Source organism: Elgaria multicarinata, chromosome 13 (genome assembly GCF_023053635.1).
Source record: "Elgaria multicarinata webbii isolate HBS135686 ecotype San Diego chromosome 13, rElgMul1.1.pri, whole genome shotgun sequence".
NCBI lineage: Eukaryota > Metazoa > Chordata > Lepidosauria > Squamata > Anguidae > Elgaria > Elgaria multicarinata.
In genome coordinates, this window is record NC_086183.1 from 10,870,808 (window position 1) to 10,895,205 (window position 24,398).

At 46.1% G+C, this 24,398-nt stretch overlaps 1 protein-coding gene and 1 long non-coding RNA gene across 2 annotated transcripts; one reads left to right on the forward strand and one right to left on the reverse strand.

The window, feature by feature from the left end:
* The first annotated feature begins 643 nt into the window (after window positions 1-643).
* Window positions 644-3,075, forward strand: ZNF593 (zinc finger protein 593). The gene is made up of 3 exons (XM_063139709.1): window positions 644-869; window positions 1,275-1,337; window positions 2,458-3,075. The coding sequence occupies exons 1-3, from the start codon at window positions 673-675 to the stop codon at window positions 2,588-2,590; spliced, it is 393 nt and encodes a 130-aa protein (XP_062995779.1). The 5' UTR covers window positions 644-672; the 3' UTR covers window positions 2,591-3,075.
* Window positions 3,076-9,770: 6,695 nt separating this feature from the next.
* Window positions 9,771-15,119, reverse strand: LOC134408198 (uncharacterized). Its single transcript, XR_010026087.1, has 3 exons — window positions 15,022-15,119; window positions 14,539-14,678; window positions 9,771-10,456 (listed from the first exon to the last, which is right to left on the reverse strand). It is a non-coding gene; the product is annotated as an uncharacterized LOC134408198 (long non-coding RNA).
* Window positions 15,120-24,398: the final 9,279 nt, after the last annotated feature.

The following is a 24,398-nucleotide window of genomic DNA, read 5'->3' on the forward strand; positions in this document are numbered from 1 at the left end:
GGAGGGGGCTCTCAGCTGGAGCTGGACCCAGGCACGGTGGAGAGGTGCCTGGCTGCTGCTTCCTCCCTCACTGGTATTTTTGTATACTTTTTAATGCTCACTGTTTTTAACTTTTGTAAACCGCCCAGAGAGCTTCGGCTATGGGGCGGTATATAAATGTAATAAATAAATAAATAAAATATAAATACCATTGGGAAGTCCTGCTATTTTATTACTCTCTCCTATTTCAACAGGCCTGAGAAGCTATTTTGTTTATAAGTGCTGGTTCATATCCAATGTTAGCCCTACTTAGAATAGATCCACTGAAATGAACAGGACTTACACCAGCAGTGGATACAACCTACTGTTTAAAAAGGGTAAAATCCAACCTAAGTCCTAGAGTAGACCCATTGAAATGAATGAGGCTTAAGTTAGTAAATCATTACAATGGGTCTATTCTAAGTGGGGTTTACATTGGATTTTATCCAGAATGTCTCTAGCAATTAAATAATAATAATAATAATAATAATAATAATAATAATAATAATAAATCTTCCCAAAACCCCTCCACCGTAAGGCGCCGTATGATGGCGTCACGCGCCACCTCTAGGTGGCGCGCCCTATGATGGCGTCACTGCCGGAAGTGGAAGTGCGTGGCCTCGTCTTTCCCCCGGCGTGTCGCTAAGGTTCAGTATGGCCCCCAAAAGCTGTCGCCGGACCGGCTCCCACAAGACCCACTCCTTGGCCCGCCAGTGGAAGACGAAGCGGCGCCGCCGGGATCTGGATGAGATCCACCGGGATATGCTGCCCGAGAACTCGGCAAAGCTGCTGCGCCAAGAGCCGGACCCCGACCTGCCCGGGAGCGCCCAGCACTACTGCCTGCATTGCGCGTGCGTAGGCAGGGGAAGGGGCTTTGGTTTGCCTCGCGGCTTCAGCCGTACTTACTGCGCGTGCGTGGGAAGGGGATGGTTGGGCCGAGTGTGTCCTGTTTTTCTCATAGAGATAAGAAATGTTATAGAGTAGCTCGCTTCGTTTTACTGATACGGAGGTTCTTGGTTTCTTTAGACGCTTTTATTTTTCTCCCCCTGGGACTGAAGCGAGAGCTGCCTATAGAAACCAATACAGAAATACAGGATTTTCGTGTGGCTGTGATTGTGTTGCAGTAATCACAGGTGAAAATGCACACATGAACAAAATGTGTCTAGACTTTTAGGAATGCACCTTGTATTTCCCAGTAAACATCTGCCAACTTTTATAACTTGGTTGTTGTTGTTTTCTCTATCTACCCTTAACAGGCGATACTTTGTCGATTTGAAAAGCATGAAGGATCACTTCAGATCTAAGGTTCACAAAAAGAGGTAACGTGAGTTCTATAGCATAACCTTTTCCTCTAGGAAATGATTGGTCATAAAAGGGGAGGCTTGCATTAGCATGCTGACATCAAAGGTTAGCGCTCCTCCATTTGTGAAAAGCACTTTACTAATATAGTTGTAAAAAAGACAACGGCCTGGATCCTAAGTTGTTCTCATAAGGAGAGAGAGAAATTTAAGGAAGAATCCTGTTGCCCATAGACATTGTCTGAGGGAACATAGCATACTGGGGATTCACCCCACCCCACCCCGAGGTTGGAGACAGCACTCCAACTTTGGAAGGCCACCCCTCACAGCCAGCGTGGAAAGAACCCTATATTCCAGTCAGCCCCTTAAGGTCCTCAGAGGGTCATCTGCTGCAACTGTCTACCCTGAGATTGGCAGTCACACACCTGAGAACCTTTTCCTTTACCTCAGTCATGAAATGACCTGCTGCATGAAATGTGCCTGCTGATTTCTTTGGATGTCTTTAAGCAGGCATTGAAGACTCTATTATTCCACAGGCCTTCCTTTTTTTAGAGTCTTATTGCTGACCATTATATATTGTTTTTATGCTGCATGGTTTTCTTGATCCTTTTAATTTGTCTTTAACATTGTTATGCTGTCATAATAATAATAACCTGTCCCCAGTGGGCCTGTTGTGGCACAATTTCCCCTCCCCACCCACCAGTTATGGTTCTGCACCTTGGAGATCCAGGACAAATAAAAGGAAGGACTTCTTCACACAGCGCATAGTTAAATTATGGAACTCACTACCACAAGATGTAGTGAGGGCCACCAATCTGGATGGTTTCAAAAGGAGATTGGATAAGTTCCTGGAGGCAAAAGCTATCAATGGCTACCAGCCCTGATGGTTGTGTGCTATCTCCAGTATTCGAGGCAATAAGCCTGTGTGCACCAGCTGCTGGGGAACATGAGTGGGATGGTGCTGTTGCACCATGTCCTGCTTGTTCATCCCTGGCCGATGGCTGGTTGGCCACTGTGTGAACAGAGTGCTGGACTAGATGGACCCTCGGTCTGATACAGCATCAGGGCACTTCTTAGGTTCTAAGTGGAACCTTGGTGCTTTGCAAGGTCTTTTGACACCTTTCCTTGTTTGCTTGTTTAGATTGAAACAGCTGAGCGAGGAGCCGTACACTCAGGAGGAAGCCGAGAGAGCAGCTGGGATGGGTTCCTACATTCCTCCCAAGAAGGTGGAAGTCCACACACAACCCCTTGAGGAGATGGAGGAATCTAGCTGAGGCGACCAGCACTTTTCTCTGGCCCGTCTGAACATTCCCACCGTGGCTGAGACAGTGGGGGCATTGGGCGTAACTGGCACAGGGTGTGTGTATTCAAATGATGCTGTTTCATGTTAATAGACTTGAGGCATAAAAACCAGGAAGTGGATTTCAGCAAAGAGAGCAGAAACGTCTTTCGTTATGGTGTGAGGGAGGGAAGCACGTTTACCCTTTTCTCGTTGGCAGTGACTGGAGTTCAGCGGGAGGTCTGGGAAAGGATGAGCAGATGCCCCGCTGTCGTATTGACCCGGTTATGTAACTAATTGCTTCTCGTACAATGGCTCGTATTTATAAGCGGTGGCCGTGGATTTTCAGCGCTTTGCTCTTAATGTGACCTCTGCCATCTTCCCAAGTGAGTCCTGGTAATAAATGAGCTGGCAAGTTGTTGGCTGTCCCTTGTTTTGCTGATTTGATTTGAACGCATTAAAGTAACGATGGGCAAACTCCAGGCTTGTGTGATCTACTTTGTGTGTTTTTTATTAGAACCCTGAGATCCGCCAGCCAAGCCTGGTGCAAAAGACGCACACTTGAAATAGAAGAGTCCTGAGCCCAGAAATTTGGTTTGTGTACCAGAACTGAATGGAGGGCATAGTCCTTCAACACGAAAAAAAACCCCAATCCTGGTTACCTCACCTGCTCCAAGCTTTCCTTGTTTCAGCAGTATAATTCAGGATGAGGGCTAACAAACTGAGACTCAATCCAGACAAGACGGAGGTACTGTTAGCGGGTGGTTCTTCTGTCCGGCGAGGTGATGTTTGCCCTGTCCTGGACGGGGTTGCACTCTCCCTAAAGGATCGGGTCCGTAGTTTGGGGGTGCTCTTCGATCCAGAACTGTCACTTGAGGCACAGGTGAACTCAGTGGCAAAGAGCACCTTTTATCAGCTCAGGCTGATATACCAGCTGCGCCCTTATCTGGACAGAGATAGCTTAGCTACAGTTATCCATGCTCTGATAACCTCTCGTTTGGATTACTGCAATGCGTTATACGTGGGGCTGCCTTTGAAAACGGTCCGGAAACTTCAACTGGTGCAAAACAGGGCAGCAAGGTTATTAACAGGGACTGGCCGGTGAGATCACATTACGCCAGTCCTTTTACAACTTCATTGGCTGCCAGTCCAGGTCCGGGCCCAACTCAAAGTGCTGGTATTGACATTTAAAGCCCTAAACGGTCTGGGGCCAGGTTATTTGAAGGAACGCCTCCTCCCATATGTACCTACCCGGACCTTAAGATCATCTACAGGGGCCCTTCTCCGTGAGCCCCTGCCAAAGGAAGTGAGGCAGGTGGCTACTAGGAGGAGGGCTTTCTCCGCTGTGGCACCCCGGTTGTGGAACGAGCTCCCCAGAGAGGTCCGCCTGGCGCCTACACTGTACTGCTTTCATCGCCAGCTGAAGACCTTTTTATTCTCTCAGTATTTTAACACTTAATTTTAACTTAAATTTAAATTTTACTGTTTTAACTCTGTATTTTAATCTTATATCAACTTTGCTGTGTGGTTTTATCCTGGTTGCGCTTTTTATACTGTATTTTACTGTGGTTTTAATTTTTGTGAACCGCCCAGAGAGCTTCGGCTATTGGGCGGTATAAAAATGTAATAAATAAATAAAATAAATAAATAAATAAATAAATTCAGGGTGGTGTTGGAGGCATTATGTTGTTGCTATTGTTAAGCAATTGGGAGTCAGAAATTCCTGTTGACTTATTGCAAACTACCCAGGGATCTACCAGTGGACACTGATATGCCTTCTGCCCAGCCCTGCATTAAACAACACTTACTAGGCTCATGCCACACAAAGGGGCTGTTCATACAACACACCAACCGACACTCTGGTTGAGTGTGGATTGTTTGTTGAACCATGGATTAGCGGGTTGTCTGAACGAGGCCAGGGTGGCTTGTTAACCAATTTGGATGGCTTTCAGGGGGGAGTTAGATAAATTCCTGGAAGAGATGGCTATCAACGGCTACTAGTCCTGATGGCTATACGGTGCTTTCATTATCAGAGGAGGCAGTACGCCCATGCATCCCCAGTTGCTGGGGAACATGGGTGAGAAGGTGCTGTTGCACTCATGTCCTGCTTGTGAGTTTCCTATGGGAGCTGGCTGGACACTGAACAGAACAGCAGACTAGATGGTCCCTTGGTCTGATCTAGCACGGCTCTTCTTACGGTGTTCTCTTTTGAGTGCCTGGATCTGCGTGTACCAAATTCAACTTTCTGAATGATGCAGAAGTACTCATTTTGGGATATACTTTGAGATTTCTATTTTTGGGGGGAGGGAATGCAACGTACAGTAGGGACAGGCAGAAAGAAGGTAGGTGTGTATCTGCTACTGGATCTCTGAGTGATTTGTAGTAGATCAGCAATGGTTTCTGGGGGAATTGTTTCGTTAGACTGTTTAGACCCTGTAAAGAATAAATCCTTTGCTGCTGTGTGTCGTACGTATCCCCGCAACACATGTAGCTGTTGAAGCTGCTGAACCAAGCACATCATTTGCTGTGAATCAGCAGAGATTAAGCCTCTTTACAAAGGCCTTTGGAAGGAGATAGGCGAATGCTTTGGATTGTTGCTGTTGCCTCTCCTGTAGCTGTTTCAGAGGGACAAAGAGCCAAGTAGAGTTTTAACCCTGGATTTATACCTCCAGTCATGGAAATATTGCAGGCTTCTGTGCTTTTTTTAAAAAAAAAAGTAGTCTTGGTTATGGAGAATGTTATTTCAAAACAGAAGTCAGTTGCTTCTGATATGTGGCTTGGCCTTAAAATGTGTTCCATACAACAGAATGTGTGAGAAGGATCTTGGACCTGTAGGTGATCACAAGCTGAATATGAGTCAGCAATGTGACATGGCTGCAAAAAAGGCAAATGCAATTTTAAATTGCTGTAAAAAAAGAAAGGCAAATTGCATTTTAGGAGCTGTAGTTTTAAAATCACAAGAAGTGATAGTTCCATGCTACTTTGTATTGGTCAGACGCCACCTAGAATACCGTGTCCAGTTCTGGACATCACACTTAAGAAGGATTCAGATAAAGTGGAACGAGTTCAGAGACAGGCAAAAAAATGATCAGCAACTAGAAACTGAAGTCCCACAAGGAAAAATGGAAGGAACTGGTTATGTTTAGCCTTGAGAAGAGAAGACTGGGGGAAGCGGGTGGTGGTGGTAGGACAGCAAATTCCAAGTACCGAAGGCATTGTCGCACAATAGCACTGCAACCAGTTCTCTATCATCCAAGATGCTAGGGTATAACATGACAGGCTTAAGTCACAGGAAGGCAGATTTAGGTTGAATATCAGGAAAAGCATCCTAACCATCAGACCAGTCAGGGAATGAGACCAGCTGCCTAGGGAGGTGGTGGACTCTCCATCGCAGGAGGTATTTAAGCAAAGACTGGGTTTAAAGCTTCTGTAAGGGATGCTTTAAACTGGGATTCCTGCACTGAGCAGAGGGTTGGACCCAATGGCCTCAATGGCCCCTTCCAAATCTATAATGTGATAATTTGATAGATGTGTGTGCATTAAAAAGAATCAGTGTGTTTCCAGTACCTAGCAGGTGAGACCTCTACTTACTGCTGCCCAGACCACACATGCCTTTGAGCCTTCTTTGAATGAGTGTTTCATAGCATGCTTGTGGCTGGTCACTCACAGATGTTAGCGGGTCATTTTGACAACTCTGTCAGTCTCCTGTGCATCTCCCGCGCCATTCCCCAGTTTCAGCGGTAAAAAGTAAACCCCAGAAAACCTGACTCTTCTGAGATATATCAGTATTTGTCAGGTTTTCCTGCTGTGTACAGGTGTGATTGCGCTATAAAACGCCCACTGGATGGCGCGGTCCCATTGAATTGTAAAGGCCACATGGCCGCTGCTCTCTTCCTCATGTAATTACAGCTTGTTGCAAATGAAGAAGAGAAAGAGGAAACACAGCCAGGGTACGGGAACGCGATTTACCCCCGTCTGAAGGAGTTCCTAATTTCCTAATCCCACCACATGCTTTAGCTTTTGCTATCTTTTATTCTTTTCCCGGACCATTTTGGACATATGCATAGCCCCTTGAAGGCAGGGGCCCAAATGCTATTGAACCAGAATGGGTTTGTTGTATCTCCACCCACAATCCATTTGGGATAAATGCCTGGAAGCAACAAAACTGCTGCCCTATTACAAAAAACCCTGCCCTACATCGTGTGGCCCAGTCATGCCAGACTACAGGGCAAATGTGGCTGTGCACCTCCAAGGGGGCCTCGCTGCTATTCAACTCCCTAGAGTACCCAGCCAGGGTTAATAGCAGAGAATAGCAGGGAGGAAGGAGACCCATCATTTATGGAATGGCATAAGCCATGGAGGGGCTGTGGCTCAGTAGTAGAGCCCCTGCTTTGCATGCAGAAGGTCCCAGGTTCGAGCCCTGACATCTCCAGTTAAGGTAGGAAAAACATCTGCCTGAGACCTTGCAGAGCTGCTACCAATCAGTGGCCCCGTTCAGAAGACACCTTAAACCACGGCTTTAACCATGGTGAATAAGGCTTTCTGCCTTAACCACGGTGGTTAAAGCTGTGGTTTAAGGTGTCTTCTGAACACAGCCCAGCTTTCTGGCTTAACCACCATGGTTTAAGCCATGGTTTCAGGTGTCTTCTGAATGGGACCAGCATTGACAATATTGGCCTAGATGGACCAATGGTCTGACTCAGTATAAGTCAGGTTCCTAAGTTTTGCTAATCATGCCCCCTGAACTGGTGGATGAGTTTGTTGTTCGTTATACCAATAACTGTGGCAGGATACATAACGCTGCTTTGCACGGCAAGTGCAAAATGAACACAGAACTTTAGAGTCCCCTGCATATCAGGCCACCCTGCAAGATTTGAAACAATTTCACCTTGGCTTCATTTTGCTTTAGTAATGTACCTTGACTTATGGTGTTTGCAGCTGCAGAAAAGCAGGGTGTTCTATTCTGCCACGGTCCTGTGTGCAGGCTATCCTGTGTGCGCTAAGCAAAATATTTTAATTTTCCACCAGAAGGATCTTCAATTCTGTAGCCGGGAGTCCAACACCATCTGGCGGTCCACAGGTCCCCCCACCCCTGCAATGAAAGACTTTTTTTTTGCCTTGTAAGAAATAGCTGATCCTTGCTCGTAATAATGACACAGACAATACATTTCAAAGCAGAGATTTACTGTAAGTGCAACACATCTTATCCCAGCATTGCTGGTGTGACTTGGGAGTGAGACATGAATGGATACCTTCTAGTAGATCTAGACTTCTTACTTAGCCTAATCCAGAGAGGGACTATGCTTTGAAGCCTTGAGGAAGGGCATGTAGCTCATTTGTGGAGCACCTGCTTTGCCTGCAGAAAGTCCTGGGTTCAATTCCTGCCAATGTGGCGGGGGGAGCTGTTGGGAAAGCCCTCTGCCTCAGAACAACAGCTGCCAGCCCAAATATGCAACCTTATTTCGGTCTACAACTCCCAGTATGCCTGACCATTGGTCATGCTGTCTGGGGCTGCTGGGAGTTGAACTCCAAAATATCTGGAGGGCACCAGGTTGGGGAAGGCTGCAGTAGACAATACAGCATAGTCCGATGTGGGTTGAGGCCCCTTCCTATGTTCCTTGGGCAAATAACCCTAAAACTCTTGTCAAGAATTTTTACGTGCTCCCTTTAAGAAGAGGACCATACGCCCATTTTTACCCTTGTGCTCTTTGTTCCAATGTGTGTGTGTGTGTGGGGGGGGGGGGTTAAACTGAAAGAGACTGGACATCTTGCCCTTTCAACGCTCCCCCCTCCCTCCATTCTCACCGCTAGTTTAAATGCATGATTTAGGTCACTGCTGTCTGGCCACATGTTCTGTTATGTAAACAGGCAGGCTGCAATGTGTTCTATCTTCCCATAATCCACTGCTTCCGGCCAAGCCGGGTGGGAGGGCGTCAGCGGCAAATGGGCTCATTCAACCGTCTGCAATCAACTTGCTTGCTTTTCATTCAAGGCGACACATTTTGGGCGTCCTCCTCTCCCTCTCCCAACCCCTCCCCATCTTCTCTCAGCAGAGGGGAGAAAGGGGAATCCCATGAGGTGCAGCCCTCCGGAAATCCCTTTCTTTGAGAATCTTGTAAGGTGGCGGTCTTCCATCTCCTCAGATCTAGGACCCACCTTTAAACTAGTGTGGGCTCCGGGTTTTGGAGGGCCTTTGGGCCTCCTCCTCCTTCAGCGAGTCTATCTTCATACCACCACAGGTAGTGATGCAGGTATCTACTGCTTCACCTTCTCAAAACCCGCCATGCGCAAACAGGCCATGGCAGTAAGCAAATATGTACTGCTTCTCATCCTCATCCCCACTGTTGCCTGGGCCAGAGTGAGATGCAGGCAAACAAGTAGCTTGTAGTGGTGAAGAGGAGCAACTCTGGGCGGTGCTTCTCAGGGGGGCCCTGCTGTGGTGTGGGCCCTCGGCCACTGCCCGATTCTGCCCACCTTAATGCTGGCCCACCACCTTCCTGCTGCCACCGAAGGCGGCGCCCTCATGTGTCAGGATCCCGTCATCCCGCTTTGTGTGCAGAAGGTCCAAGGTTCAATCCCCATCATCTCCAGGAGAGGGCAAGAAAATTACCTGCCTGAAGCCCTGGAGCGCCACTGCCATTCAGGGTTGACTATACTGGGCTAGATGGACCAGTGTTCGGACTCGGTATAAGGCAGCCAGATTCAATCCTGGGCATCTCTAGATCGATGACAAAAAGACCCCTGGAGAGCTTCTGCACCAGATGAGGCAACTTCCTAAGAATAATCCCCCCTTTTCCCCCTTTTCTTTTTTGCCATGTTGTTTCTGGGCAGTTCGGTACTAAAACAGGGCACGATCAGTCTTGCACATGGGTCTGTAGGAGACAGCAAGCCGCTCTGTACTGATGTTATTCCCGCTTTGTGACATGTTGACCCCCTGTGACGAAAAGACCCAACTCTTTTTCCGGGGAAAAGGAAAGAAAAAACGGTTCCCGGCTACGTTACCTGGAGGGCAATCTTTAACTTGTCCAAGCAAAACGACTATACGCAAGCGAAGCAGGGCTGGCCCAAGACATCTTGTTGCCTGAGGTGAAGAACAAGATGGCGTCCAGAGTCCCTCCCATTCCATGTACAAAAGCCGTACTTCAAGGCTGAGTACCAACAATAGGATGCCACACCTGAAGTCAGTAGACTAACTTAGGGGGCATAGGGAAGGCCATGTGGCACAAATTTCTCTTCTTCAACACCTTGCTGTCCCCTCTCAGCATTTGCCGCCTGAGGCAACTGCCTCACCTTGACTAATAGTAGGGCCGGCCCTGGAGCCCAAGGCAGTACTGCAAGACCAATGAGGTCACTCCCTCAAGTCCGTTTCTGTGCACCCTTATGTGCAACTTGGGGCTTTGGGTGAGGATCAGGCCAAGGAGGTGGTGCAAAGCCCTGGTGCCATGGTATTAGCCCCATCAAACTGGAACGCAGCATGCTGGGAAATATCTCGGCGTATCCAATTTTTTTTTAGTGATGATCCAGGCAAATAAAGCTGGCACTGCTGGAAGGGGAGCCACTAACAAGAACGAGAATGGAGGACGAAGTGGATTCTAATGTGCGCTTGTGCCGCAGAGTGAGTGCCGGAGACCCCAACCTTGCCTCGCCCCTGTCTGTGTTGCCCGAATCGTCTTCTTCGGCCTGGGTCACTCCTGCCCGGCAGCTGAGCATCTCACGGTTCTTCCGGATGCGGTTTGGTCTCTTCACTCATTTGCCGGGCGCTGTAGTATGAGAGGCTTAATCCCATAATCGCTAACAGCAACGCCAGGTGATTCAGCAGCCGGTCTTGAGGTTTCGATTCGGGTCCACTGGCCAGCTGCATCTGTGTGAAATGGATACGTTCTTGTCAAAAACGAACTGAAATGGGTTTCCCATACATCTTGAGCACTTACTAACTGAGGAGGTAGTTATGGTGGGAGGTGACCTGGGAGCAAAGAACACACAAGTACTGCATATCCTTTATCCCACACCCCATAAACGCACACCACAATTTTGTACTCAAAAATAAATTACACTGAGTTCAGTGGGGGTTGCTCCTAGATATATGATTGCAGCCTTAATTTCTGCAAAGCGGATGGAAGCTGAAACCTGAAGAACTCTGTTGTCCTGGCTGGGAATGATGGGAGTTGCAGTCCAACACAACTGGAGAGCTGGTGTAAACACTAACAAAACGTCTAAACGGCACCCTCAGCATCTGTCGAAAAGCAAACTCGTTTACCAGGGGCAGTTTCCAAAAAGCAAATGAACCCAGGGACACTTGAAACAGGTGGGGGGTTGTTGTACTGGCATATGGATCGACTCCTTTAAGCTGGCGCAGAGATTTCTCGGTTTGGCTGGCCCAAACGGCGGCCAGTGCAGGTGCCTGACGTCTTCAATGCATGACTCTGCAGGGACCCGCCGGCATCTCCTCTCACGTGGCTCCGCCACACACTCACTCACACACGCGGCATCCTCCCCGAAACACACCACTCTGCTCGGGCGGCTGGCAGCGTGCTCCGTTGGTGCACATGGAGGAGAGGCGGGTGTTGCCAGCCAGCTCTTGTTAAGAGCACGGGAAGTAGAAGGCAACAGCCTTGGGTGTAGGCAGTCTTGTGTGTGCGTGTGTATTGTGTAGTGAGTGAGTTCATTATTAGACTCTTTTTTTTTTTTTGCCCACGGAAGCTGGATCTTGAATGATCTACAAGTGGGATGTAAGCCAGGGAATGTCAATTTCTTAATGTGTGTGTGTGTGTGTACGTGTACGTATTAATGTGGCTGTAATCTGAAACCTTTTCTCACACAGTTGCCCCTGTCACCCCTCTAGAATTCCCCTGTATCTCCATCCCTCCCTCTTGTTTGCGCTACTGTCCCTGTGCCCTCTTTGACGGGGAAGGGTCCTCCATTTGAAAGGCTGCCCTGTCCAATTCCGGTTGAAAGATAAAGAACCATCTATCAACTCTTAGCTCCCGGAGTGCAGACTAAACGCACAGCCACACCAGTCATGTGGGCAGCATCTAATACACTGTGGTGAGATGGACCACGTTATAATTTCCTCTAAATTTGCATTGATGCATATCAGTTAGCACATGCAAATCTGGAGCGTGTTCAGAGGAGGGCAACCAGGATGATCAGGGGTGTGGAAACAAAGCCCTATGAAGAGCGACAGAAAGAACTGTGCATGTTTAGCCTGGAGAAGAGAAGGCTGATGGGAGACATGATAGCACTCTTCAAATACTTAAAAGGTTGTCACACAGAGGAGGGCCAGGATCTCTTCTCGATCCTCCCAGAGTGCAGGACACGGAATAACAGGCTCAAGTTACAGGAAGCCAGATTCTGGCTGGACATCAGGAAAAAATGTCCTGACTGTTAGAGCAGTACGACAATGGAATCAGTGACCTAGGGAGGTTGTCAGCTCTCCCACACTAGAGGCCTTCAAGAGGCAGCTGGACAACCATCTGTCAGGTATGCTTTAGGGTGGATTCCTGCATTGAGCAGGGGGTTGGACTATATGGCCTTACAGGCCCCTTCTAACTCTATGATTCTAAATCACTGTCCCTCTTTTGTCCTTTTTTTGGTGCTGCATGTCCTCTTTTTTGGCAATATGGCCACCCTAGGGAAAAGGAGCGAGGACTGGGCTGATTTTGGTGGGGGGGGAGAAACTGCCCGAGGCGAACGAGAGGCTTAATCAGGCTGCCCCTCTGCTCAAGCCGGCAGCATCCTGTGGCTGCTTTTCATTAATTACTAAAATAAAAAGCCCCCAAACTATTAATGGCTACCAGTGTACCATCTAGTTTGGCTTCAAGTCCCACTGAAAACAATAGGTTTTATTTCGGAATAAATATGGATGGGATCTCTCCAGGCTCCTGCCCTTACTTGAGAGTAAGCCTCATTGAATCCCCCATGGGACTTACTTTTGAATGAACCTAATTAAGATTTAGGGTCCACAATTGATTCTCCGTGTCCTTCTGACAGCTTAAAGGACTGATATTACAAGACTGGAAGGATTGCATCTATAAAGGATCACCTATAATGCAAGAGGTTGAGGACCTAACAGCGCTTTCAACATTTGAATGGGTGACAGATAGATGCCACTTGGGAGAGGAGGCTTATATGGATATTTGGTTTGCTTTTGCTGAAGTATATATGTATAATTCTTAGAAAGCTGCATTTCTATATACATATACATTTCATATGCATGTATTAAAATGAATACATTCAAATTTATGCAGCTACCTTTTTTCTTTCTCTTCTGTTTTCTTGAAATATCACAATAAAATATTAATTAGAGGGGGGAAAGATTTGGGTTGCACAACTTTTAAATTTTAGGAAAAGAATAGATGGCTTGGTGTAACTGCAGCATCCAATTTCCCTTTCGAGTCATGATGGATACTGGAAGGACGGATCAGTTGAGAAACTCAAGTCATTGGCTTGACTTGATCTTTTGACCCTTGACCCTGAGGGTTTTGAAAATGGCTTGGGAGGGCAGACTTGTTAGGAATCCTAGATAGTACTGGAGATTATGGGAATGAGTGATGGCTGCACCCTGTCTTTTCAGCTCAAAACAATTTCTGATAACTTAGGCACTGTGTTACGTGTGTTCTTGCACGCAAGAAACCCACAGAATTGGGTTATTATGTGCAGAAGTCAGCAACCTGAGATAATCTCAGCTCCCCCCCACTTTTCTTTTGTTTTAAAGGAAAGTGCTCATGGCCATAAAGATAAGTGTATTGCTAACATCTGCTGAAATCTCAGAATCCTAGAGGCAACTTCAAGATCCCTGCTCCACTCTCCCTTCTGATAGTATTTTTAAACTTTAAGTTGGACTTGGCCTGGACAGCCCTTCACACAGGGAATACCTTTAAATAATAATAATAATAATAATAATAATAATAATAATAATAATAATAATAATTTATTTCTTACCCGCCTCTCCACTTGGATCGAGGCGGGGAACAACAGTGAATATAAAACACATAAAACTGATTAAAAACATAGGATACATACATTTAAAGAGAGGAGTGTCCCCTGTAAGGGTAGGACACACGGCCACTCTAGTAGGGAAGAAGAATCTACTGCCCTGGAAGCTCACTTAACTAAGAAATGTGGTAGTGAACTAGCTTTAAGGTGTACCAAATGAACTGCAACAAAATGTTGCAGTGTGGAATGTTCCCTGTTCAGGATTCTAGCCATTCCATTGCATTCCCCCTCCCCCCACCTAATTTTCGATTCGCCTCCCCAGCATTCATTCCGTGGCCCTGAACTCACTCAGTCCAATTTTTGGGGTACTTCTATTAACCTCTTAGTTCCCCAAAGCCTGCTGGTCCCCTCCTCTGGTGCTGGGTGATGCCATTTGGCACTCACAGCCAAAGCAACGGCATTCACAGCCAAACATCGAAAATAGCGGAAATTGGATGATTGCTCTCTACTAATTCTTGTACCAATTTTCTAATATCCGTCTTGAAATATCACACCTCCCAGAACTGAACAATACACTACTTGGAACTGGTTTCTAGCAAGAGTCAGTGTGGTGTAGTGGTTAGAGCGTTGGACTGGGACTCAGGAGTTCTGGGTTCTAGTCCACACTCAGCAGTGATGCTCACTGGGTGACTTTGAGCCAGTCACTGACTCTCAACCTAACCTACCTCACAGGCTTGTTGTGAGGACAAAACGGAGAGAAGATGGATCATGTAAACTGCCTTGAGTTTCTTGCAAGAGGAAAAAGGGAGGGATATAAATGGAATGAATGAATGATCGTAAGGCTCAAAAATATATGAACCGTCATTGTCCAAGAGGCCCTGCACTGAGATGCCCAACAGGCTAAATAAATAAATAAATGATTGTAAGACTCAAAATAATCTATGAGTCGTCACTGTCCGAGAGGCCCTGCTCTCGGATGCCCAATAGGATAGGATGTAGTCAGCTTACCTGTAGCAGGCGGAAGTATCCTGGGGTTAAATGCCGGAGGCGGAAGATCATAGCACAGAAGAAAGGAGGCAGGTTTAGGTCTCTGTTTTCTCCCGATCACTTCCCTCGTGGCTTTGTCCAGTTATTTAGGCTGATTAAGGCTGTGGGAGGAAGTGGGCAGAGCTGGTTAGAACACGGTGGGGGAGAAGAGGAGGACGCAAAGGGAGCTCTGGGAAACGGGGTCCGATATTTGGAATTGTCCGCGGAACTCATCTGCGGATTGCCCCGTTGGCAATCGCAGAGTTATCACTGCGGAAGGGCAGGCGCTAACTGCATGGGTTATAGTTTGGCCCCCTAAATTAATGCAATTAGCGTTTCCTTCTCATCGGTCATCTGCTGCAGGGCAGCTCTCCGGGACGCAGCTACCCATGGTATGTGGGTTGGAGCACGTCGCTCCCTCTGGTGGAATGTCCTCCTAAATTCCCCCATTGCTCTCCAGCTCACCCTCCTGTTCGATCCCACTTCGGCTGCTAAGGCGATGGGTGATGACCACGCACAAGTTTCTGGATGCCAATCCTTGCGTGCCACATTCCAGCGATTCTGCCGTCCGACTGTGTTACGGAGCTTTTAAATATCGCCCTCCTCCTCCTCCCGCGATGACGATCCCTAGCGCTGCCTGCCTCAGGAACAGCTGTCGCAAGAGATCAGCTCTTGCTGCTCTGCCGACCGCATGCGATCTTGCTGGGGAACGAAAAACGTGGGAGCGCTTGGTGCCGCATGGGCCATCGTGTGAAAACCAGTGTCCATGGTGACGCAGCTGAGATTTCACAGCAGGCCTCCATAGGCAGCCATGGGTCCAGCTTGGCAGAGGGCAGTTCTCTGTATGAAGGTGCGGGCTCCAGGTTTTGGAGGGGCCCTTGGACAAGACGCCCCCCTCCCTCAGGGAGTTGACCTTCTCACCAGCCATTGTTGCCAGCGCTCCTGGTCCTCATGATCGGTCTCCTCATTGCTGCTAGTTGTTTCCTTGAAAGGCAGAGAGGCAGTGAGCAAATAGGCCGTGGCATCTACGGCTCTTCCTTTTCACCGCCATATTTGTCGAGGTCAGAGTGAGGGGCAGGTGAACGAGCTGGTTGCAATGGTGAAGGGAAAGAGCTCTTGCCAGTGGGCCCCTCCTGGGATGTGGGGGGGCCTTGGCAGATGCCCGATCATGCTTACCCTAGACGCTGGCCCTCAGTTTGAAGGATGGTCCAGACCAAGTCCGGTTTGAAGATCAAGACTCATAAGAACAGAGAGCCCATCAACAGTTGCCCATGAAGAGGTATAAAGATCAGCAGAAGGACTGACACACTGTTTTCTCTTAGCAGCTTATTTTTAACTTGGGGCCAAAATGGAGAAAGAGTGGATGCAATTGCATGTCTGTAAGGACTCTGTTGTACACCTCAGGGGTCGCTAGACATGGGGGCATTCCTTTGGTTTGGATTTTCACACAAACTTACCAGATTTGCACTTGCTAAAGGTATATGCCAATCTGAATTCAAGCATCCTTTGGATTTTGCATTTCAGGGAATTATACGATACAGTTCACGAATCCCAAAATGTGTACATTTGGAAGATTGCCTACAAATTTTCATGTGCCAAAAATGTGTATGAAAACGGCTATTAATTTTAATGCAGATTTTAAAAAAAATGTTTGCAAATTGGGATAAAACCAATTGTAGCTTGAAAAAAAAAGGAATGTGATATAAAAAGCAAAAGAGGAAAAAATCATCCATCCCTAGGTGCTACCACTAAGAAGTCCCCGTGCCTTGTAACTGCCTATCCAACTTTCTAAGGCAGGAACACCTGGAGCAGTACTTCAGAAGATCAACTCAGTAAATGGGCAAGCTCAAAAAGAAGATGATGACTCCTGTGATTTGACTTTTATTTTATTTATTTATTTATTTATTTATTTATTACATTTTTATACCGCCCAATAGCCGAAGCTCTCTGGGCGGTTCACAAAAATTAAAACCATAATAAAACAACCAACAGGTTAAAAGCACAAATACAAAATACAATCTAAAAAGCACAACCAGGATAAAACCACGCAGCAAAATTGATATAAGATTAAAATACAGAGTTAAAACAGTAAAATTTAAATTTAAGTTAAAATTAAGTATTAAAATACTGAGTGAATAAAAAGGTCTTCAGCTGGCGATGAAAGGAGTACAGTGTAGTGGGATTTAGGAACTCATATTTGATGGATCTTGGTGGATTCTCAAGGTAAGAAGCATATTGCTCCATAGCATGGGGTGACTGTCCTTCAGCGACAGAAGCTGTAGTTATAGGAATCCACCCTGAATGTTTGGAAATTCTCAAACATGGGTAACAAGTGTTCCTGATCTGTCTAGGGATGCTTGAGGAATTCAATATGAACTGACCCGATCCCCGGCTCCCAAACTAATGCAGGGATCGAAATTGTTGTTATCCTTCGGAATTCGCACATCTCCGAATTTTGTGATGCAGTTCTTGGTTTTAAAAGAAAAATCATTTTAAAAGGCACACTTTGAGATACAAATACATCCAGAAATGCACACTTGTTGAGAAAATATGCATTTTAAATATGATTTAAATGTAAATTTTCATGCAGTTTTTATTCTGAAAATGTGTATTTAAATGTTAATTTTATGTGGATTTTTAAAGCAAGGAAATGGCAGATTAATGCAGAAATGGGCCAGAATGGTTTTAAGGATAAACACATGAGAAAGTGACATGGATCGTATTCTGTTGATCCTTAGTCCTATCCATATTCCACCACCACCACCCCCCGATGTGAGTTGGTGGAAGATCTTAAAAGTTTGCTTGGTTTCATCCCTGCTGCTGCTTGCTCCTGGAGTGGGTGGGAAGAGGGCTTGGATGGAGCCCATTCATTCCCAGGAGCAAGCGTTTAGGAGTGACAATAGATCCACATCACATCTCTTTAGCAATGGAAGATTTTGGAGCAGCACCAGTGTACATATGGAGAGGAAACTCCCCGGCAGAGCCAATCAGCAAGGCCAGCGGCAAATTACTTTCGGAGCAGCACAGCTGCCTGAGATCATCCACAAGAGATTATCCTGAGACACAGCTGCTGGAAAGGAAACCCACACCCAGACAGTGGCTGATAATCCTATGGCCGGCCTCCTGGCAGAAAGGGAAACAAAGAGAATTCCTGTGGACGTGGGCAGAAATGGTCTTGGGAATGTGAAGTCAGCATTTGCCTTCTATCCACTCCAGTTCTCTGAGCTATGAGAAGTCCTGGGTAGCGCTACACGGACAACAACTGGAGTCTTTGTAATATTTGTTTTATTTACAAATGTGCAAGGAGAGCCAGTGGAGGCTGGTGGCTCCGATGCCAGTAGGGCGGTAAATCCGCTCCGAATTTCAGTCAGAACCACTCAAAACTCTAAAGGAGCTATCCAAGGTACTTTCGCGTTTTGACTGGTACCGACTGAAACCCGGAGCGGATTCCCCACTCCACTGACATCGGAGCCACCAGCCTCCACTGAGCAGAGCCTATTGGAAGCAAGCCGATCCCTAAAAGATGGCAGCAGATCTGCTGAATCCTATATCAGATTGGACGGCCTGAGTTTAAGGGATTTTTATCCCGTCGCTCCCCCAAGTTTCCAAGCTAGTTTAAAACAAAAGAGAGCACGTGTTGTTGAATCGCCATCAAAATTTGGCATGTGTCCGAAACTTTTCAGAAAGCTTGCTTTGCATCCTTGTTGCAGATCACCTGAAATAAAGCTGTAGTGCAGCCTTCCCCAACCACGTGCCCTCCAGATATGTACCTTTTTATTATTTATTTTCCTCTCACAAGGAACCCAAGGTGGCTTACAAAACTCTCCTCCTCCTCCTCTCCATTTTATCCTCAGAACAACCCTGTGAAGTAGGTTAGGCTGAGAGTCAGTGACTGGCCCAAAGTCACCCAGTGAGCTTCCATGACCAAGTGGGGACTAGAATCCAGATCTCCACAGTCCTAGTCCAACACTTTTAATCTTCCCCCCCTTTTCCCACTAATACCTTCCCCCACGGTGCTATATACTGCTAAAGAACTTGGGACTGAAGAAGGCTAATAGCCCTGATGGCTATGTGCTACCTCCAGTATCTGTGCACTACTTGCTGGGGAACATGGGTGGGAGGGTGCTGTTGCATTGTGTTCTGCTGGTGGGTCCCTGGTCAAGAGCTGGTTGGCTGCTGTGGGAACAGAGTGCTGGACTAGATGGACAATGGGTCTGATCCAGCAGGGCACTTCTGATGTTCTTAACTCTAAACACAAGTGCTTTCATCTTATATGGATGGGAAGGGGGGAACGAAACACTTCTCCAGTCTTAATGCCTCCCTCCAAGATAGTCAACACCTAGCAGCTATATATAGGGTGACCACCTATGAATCATGAAAAAAAGAGGGCTGAAGAGGACACCAATTTACAGGGGTGGCTCTACCATTATGCCTCCCAGGATCAAGCAAGCAGATGCTGGGTGGTGGCAGAAAGTAGTTGGAGGAGACACCTGGGGGTCATACGACCTGCCCTGCAACTCCTAAGCTAGCCTGCTGCCTTCAGGCGCGGTGGTGGGTGATTTCCCACTGAAAAGAGTCAATGTTGGCTTTTGTACATGGAATAGGAGGGGTACCAACTTTCCCTTTCACATCAGGCAGCAAAATTATCGTTGGCCAGCATTGGCGATTTGCATAAACTTTGCATATGCTAATTTATATGTACAGATGCAAATTTAGAATTAATTGTTATAATTTAAACAAACACAGTACCGTATTTCTTCGATTGTAAGATGCCATCAATTGTAAGACGCACACTAATTTCAGTACCACCAACAGAAAAAAAAAACCTAAGACACACCTGCAATTCTAAGACGCACCCCATTTTTAGAGATGTTTATATGGGGAAAAAGTGTGTCTTAGAATCGAAGAAATAGGGTACATCTAACCACTGTACAGACAATTATGATCAGGTGATCTGTGTGCCTACCTGGGCAACAGCTCTTATGGGTTTGTTTGTTTTTATCTTTAAACTGGAATTGAACAGGACAGCCTTTCCAGTATGGGACACCTTGAAATAGAGGATGGTCCTCTGTGAAAGACCAATTCCCCCTCTCCCTCCATTTACCTTATCCATACCCCACACCCCCACGGACATCTTCAATATTTCATAATTCAATTTCCCTCAATCGTAGACTTGTAATACAGTTCTATAACTAAGTACCACTGAGTTCAATTGGGCTTACTCCCAGATACAGTCTTAAGGTGTGATCCTATGCATGTTTAGAAGAAGAAGAAAAGTCCTACAACTCCCAGCATTCCAGTTGTAGGACTTTTTTCTTTCTAAACATGCATAGGATTATGCTTTTCATTACTGGACTCACACATAACTTTTAGTGCCTTTATATCCCCTTCCCTTCTCCCTCCCCCAGAGCATAAGAGAGGGCTGCCCATTTAGCAGCAGCATATTGCCCCACCCACTCCTGCTACCCCCCCCCCCCAACAAAAGATGGGATTTCTTGTCTTTGGTGTTCAATATGAACCCTGAATTTCCATCTCCTGGCAATGAGACGAGTTACTCTACAATTTTTTATATATATCTAGAGACTCAATGAACTGCAGGTCCAGGAAGGCCACAGGGTTTTCTTGAGGTTTTCTAAACTTTATCTTTCTTTTAATTTATAAGTTAACATAATTCTGTGTTCATGGGGAATATGTGGAAACAATTACCCTATTTTTGGGTGGCCCTGCTCATCTTCCAAAGTGATAGGCATGCAAACCTCTTGAACTTCCTATTATAGGGGACTAGTAATTCTGGCCTTGTTATAGAAATTGCTCCACAATGGTTCCATGATGTTACAACATAGTTAGCTGCGCATGGATGGGTCTATTCAGTGATGATTACACCACTGGCTTTTGTTAACTGCTATAATATCTCCCTCTAGTGGTGGCTGAAGCTCAACATCTTAGCGCATAGCAGGCATATAGAACAGTAATGCATTCAGTCGTTTAAGTAGGGTGACCATATGAAAAGGACAAGGCTCCTGTATCTTTAACAGTTGTATTGAAAAGGGAAATTCAGCAGGTGTCATTTGTATATATGGAGAACCTGCTGAAATTCCCTCTTCAACTCAACAGTTAAAGCTGCAGGACCTATAGAGTGACCAGATTTAAAAGAGGGCAGGGCACCTGCAGCTTTAACTGTTGTGATGAAGAGGGAATTTCACCAGGTTCTCCATATATACAAATGACACCTGCAGAAATTCCTTTTTCAATACAACTGTTAAAGATGCAGGAGTCCTGTCCTCCTTTTCATATGGTTAGCCTAGTAAGGTCCAATTCTGCAGGAGCCCTGCCCTCTTGACCAGATACAAAAGAGGGCAGGGCTCTTGCAGCTTTAACTGTTGTGATGAAGAGGGAATTTCACCAGGTGCTGCATGCATACAAATGACACCTGCTGAAATTCCCTTTTCCAGACAACTGTTAAAGACACAGGAGCCCTGTCCTCCTTTCCATATGGTCACCCTACACAATGTGTGCCTAGGTGAGAAGCAGATGCAAACACACGGCATCCCCCACAAGGACTTTGCAATACACTCCACCTGCAACAATTACGTACGTAACCAATGAAGATGGTTTATTGCTAATAGTGCGAACCAATGCATGTTTACTCAAGAGCAAGTGTCCTCAGTTCCCATACAGCTTAGAGCACAGCTAAATTCTAATAATACTACATATTAAAATATTAATAATTAATTCTTATTACTACGCATATATTATTAGCATCCGGTTCTAAGGTTGCAACTCTTTAAAACACACATAGCATAGTCCTAGACATGACTACTCAGAAGTAAGTCTCACTGAGTTCAAGGGGACCTATTCCCAGATTAAGTGTGTATAGGATTGCAGCTTTATTCTCTAATAAATGTTCTGTCAAAATTACTTCTGAACAAATGTACATTGGAAAGAGATATCCTTGAATCTCTTTAATGAGCTATACGCTCCCTTCCCTCATTGGTCCTATATGCTCTTTGGAGCAGGGAGAGTGGTGCAGCTCTTCCTTCAAAGGGTGCAATCCGATGCATGTTTAAACAGAAAAAATGCAGCCACAAGAGTCTATTAAAGGGTTTGGGGTAATCTTTGTGGGAGGGATATTTGGTTGTGTCTGGTTTGGTTTGGGCTGTGTATTTTTTAATACAGCCACGAGCAATCCCAGGCACAGGATTCAAAGGCACATTTCTATGCATGTTCAGATAGAAAAAAGCCCTTCAACGCAGACACAGGGGTCTATTAATTTATATTATTTATTTATTTATTGCATTTATATACCGCCCCATACCCGAAGCTCTCTGGACGGTTTACAAAATTAACAGGTTTGGGGAGCAAATAGCATCTTTGGGGCAGTGGTATTTGGTTGTGTCTGGGTTGGTTTTTTTGTTTTTTTAATAAATCCATGGGCAACTCCAAACATAGGATTCAAAGACACATTTAGGGTGCAATCCTATGTATGGTCAGAGAGAAAAGTCTTACAACTCCCAGCATTCCCCAGGCAGCAACTGAGAGTTGTAGGAGTTGTTTCTAAATAGGGTTGCCCCCGTCATGAATTTTCTGCAGTAAGGGGGGAAAAACGAAGAAAATAGTGGAGGGGAAAAACTAAAGAGTTTTGAGTAGAAGATGACCAGACAAGGCTTTTATCACACCCTGTCTTGTTCTTAGAATTTTACGGTGGGTGGTGGTGGTTCCCAAATGACAACATCTTACACCCGTAAACCTCTGGTTTTTTCCCCCTTTGCTTCTTCCGTCTTTTCTCTTACTGCAGGCAATCCGTTAAGAAAGAAATGATGGAAGCGTTGCACGAATGCCTTCTCACAGGTAGCGCTATCTGAAGCACCCGCCTTCATTTGGACCCCCCATGAAATTCCACAGATGAGGTGGGGGGTGATGGTGCCATAACACCCACCCACACATCTGGAAGCACCTGCTATAGACGACAGCAGCAAGCACAGCAGTGGGATTGTTGCGCAAATAACAAAATTATTAGGGGGCTGTGCACACACTTTGTCTGGAAAGACTCATGACGGCGCACTCCTCCAAGGCATAGTTGCTCAAAAATATCTCCTGCACACACATTAATTTCAATGGGAATTTCTCTGTAAATGTACATAGGAAAATAATAATAATATTCCGCCTTTTTTCCTCTTAGGGTACATCTACACGAAGGGTTTGCCCCGTGGTGGCTTCGCAGTAGTGGCATGTCACTACATGACACAGCCACCATTGCAAAGCCATCCCCGGGAGAAAACCCTGGAAAATCCATTCCAAAAAAGTTGGGCACTTACCCCCACTTCTTTGGCAGCGGAGCCTATGGCGCCTCTGGAATAGTTAAAAAAATAAAAATGGGGTGGGGGGAGGGAGGAGAGGAGCGGGCCATTCTTTCCCCCCTTTTAAAATTTTATTATCCACCATATTTCTTCGATTGTAAGACGCCATCGATTGTGAGACGCACACTAATTTCAGTACCACCAACAGAAAAAGAAGCTTTGATTCTAAGAAAAAATAATCGCACTCGTGATTCTAAGACGCACCCCGTTTTTAGAGATGTTTATATGGGGGGGGGGAATGCGTCTTAGAATCGAAGAAATATGGTATATCTGCACAGCTCTGCAGATACATATTTTTTTGGGGGGTATAATAATTGTCCAAGATGGATGGATGATATTTTGGAGGTGACAGACTTGACCTTGGGGGAGCTAAGGGTGGCGACAGCTGACAGAAAGCTCTGGCGTGGGCTGGTCCATGAAGTCACGAAGAGTCGGAAGCGACTGAACGAATAAACAACAACAAAATAATAATTGTATTTCTTTTTCCAGTATATACATACATATAAACAAATATTCATATATAAATGAATGTTCATTATACTGTAACCTTTTTTACCACCCAAGTTATAAACGTAATTACTTTTCATTTCAGGTTTCATCTTTTATCCTGTTCTCTCCCTATTCCCCCCCCCCCCCAGGCCTGGTGCATTTCTCATAAATTGTCCCATTTCTTTTTTCTGGGATGTTATAGCAGATACATATAATAAACAACAAAAAGAAATGGGAGTAGATGGAGAGGAACGGGCAGCCAGAGGGAAGAGAAGTGGTTCGCCCAGCCACATCCTCCTCTGCTGCCTCGTTCCTCCCCCCCTTTTTATTATCTGTAACTGCAGAGCTCCGCAGATACATATTATAAAATTAAAAAAGGGTGATGCCCTCCGTGTTTTGTTTTGTTTTACTTTTCCAGAGGTGCGGGGCTGGAAAATTCACACTTGCCTTCCTTCCTGTGCAGATGTTGGGAAGGGAAGGAAATGCCGGTGCAAGGTGCCTCGTGGCGCCAAAGCGCTGCCGTAAAGGGGGGGGCATAGAGAACCCAAGACGGTCTGCGTCCTCTCCATTTTATCCTCACAACAACCCTGTGAGGTAGGTTAGGCTGCGAATCAGTGACTGGCCCAAAGTCAGCCAGCGAGCTTCATAGCCCAGTGGGGATTAGAACCCGGATCTCCGAGTCCCAGTCCAACACCTTACCCACCGCACCACAATGGATTCGCAGCTTTACTCTGTCAGTCAAAGTTCAGAGGGCTAAATGTACCGTACTGTACCTTTAAGGAAATTAGATAAGGTAGAGAAACTGGTTTGTGTAGTATCCTCCGGTTGAATCAGAGGCTAGCAAAGTAGTGGGGGTGGAGGAAGAAGAGGTACCTGGTGCGTGGCTGCAAGTTTATACACACCTTAATAAGGTTGAAGAAGGAGAGCATCTTAGGGAAGGGGCAAATTGCCCCCCTCACCTACTCTCTCTCTCTCATCCCAAAGGGGAACTGGTAA

What these genes read in the sequence shown, in the direction of transcription:
- ZNF593 (XM_063139709.1), top strand. Translation starts at nt 673, where the DNA reads ATGGCCCCCAAAAGCTGTCGCCGGACCGGCTCCCACAAGACCCACTCC. An exon ending in CACTACTGCCTGCATTGCGC is followed by an intron (nt 870 to 1,274) that starts GTGCGTAGGCAG and finishes TACCCTTAACAG; the next exon opens with GCGATACTTTGTCGATTTGA. An exon ending in TCTAAGGTTCACAAAAAGAG is followed by an intron (nt 1,338 to 2,457) that starts GTAACGTGAGTT and finishes TTGCTTGTTTAG; the next exon opens with ATTGAAACAGCTGAGCGAGG.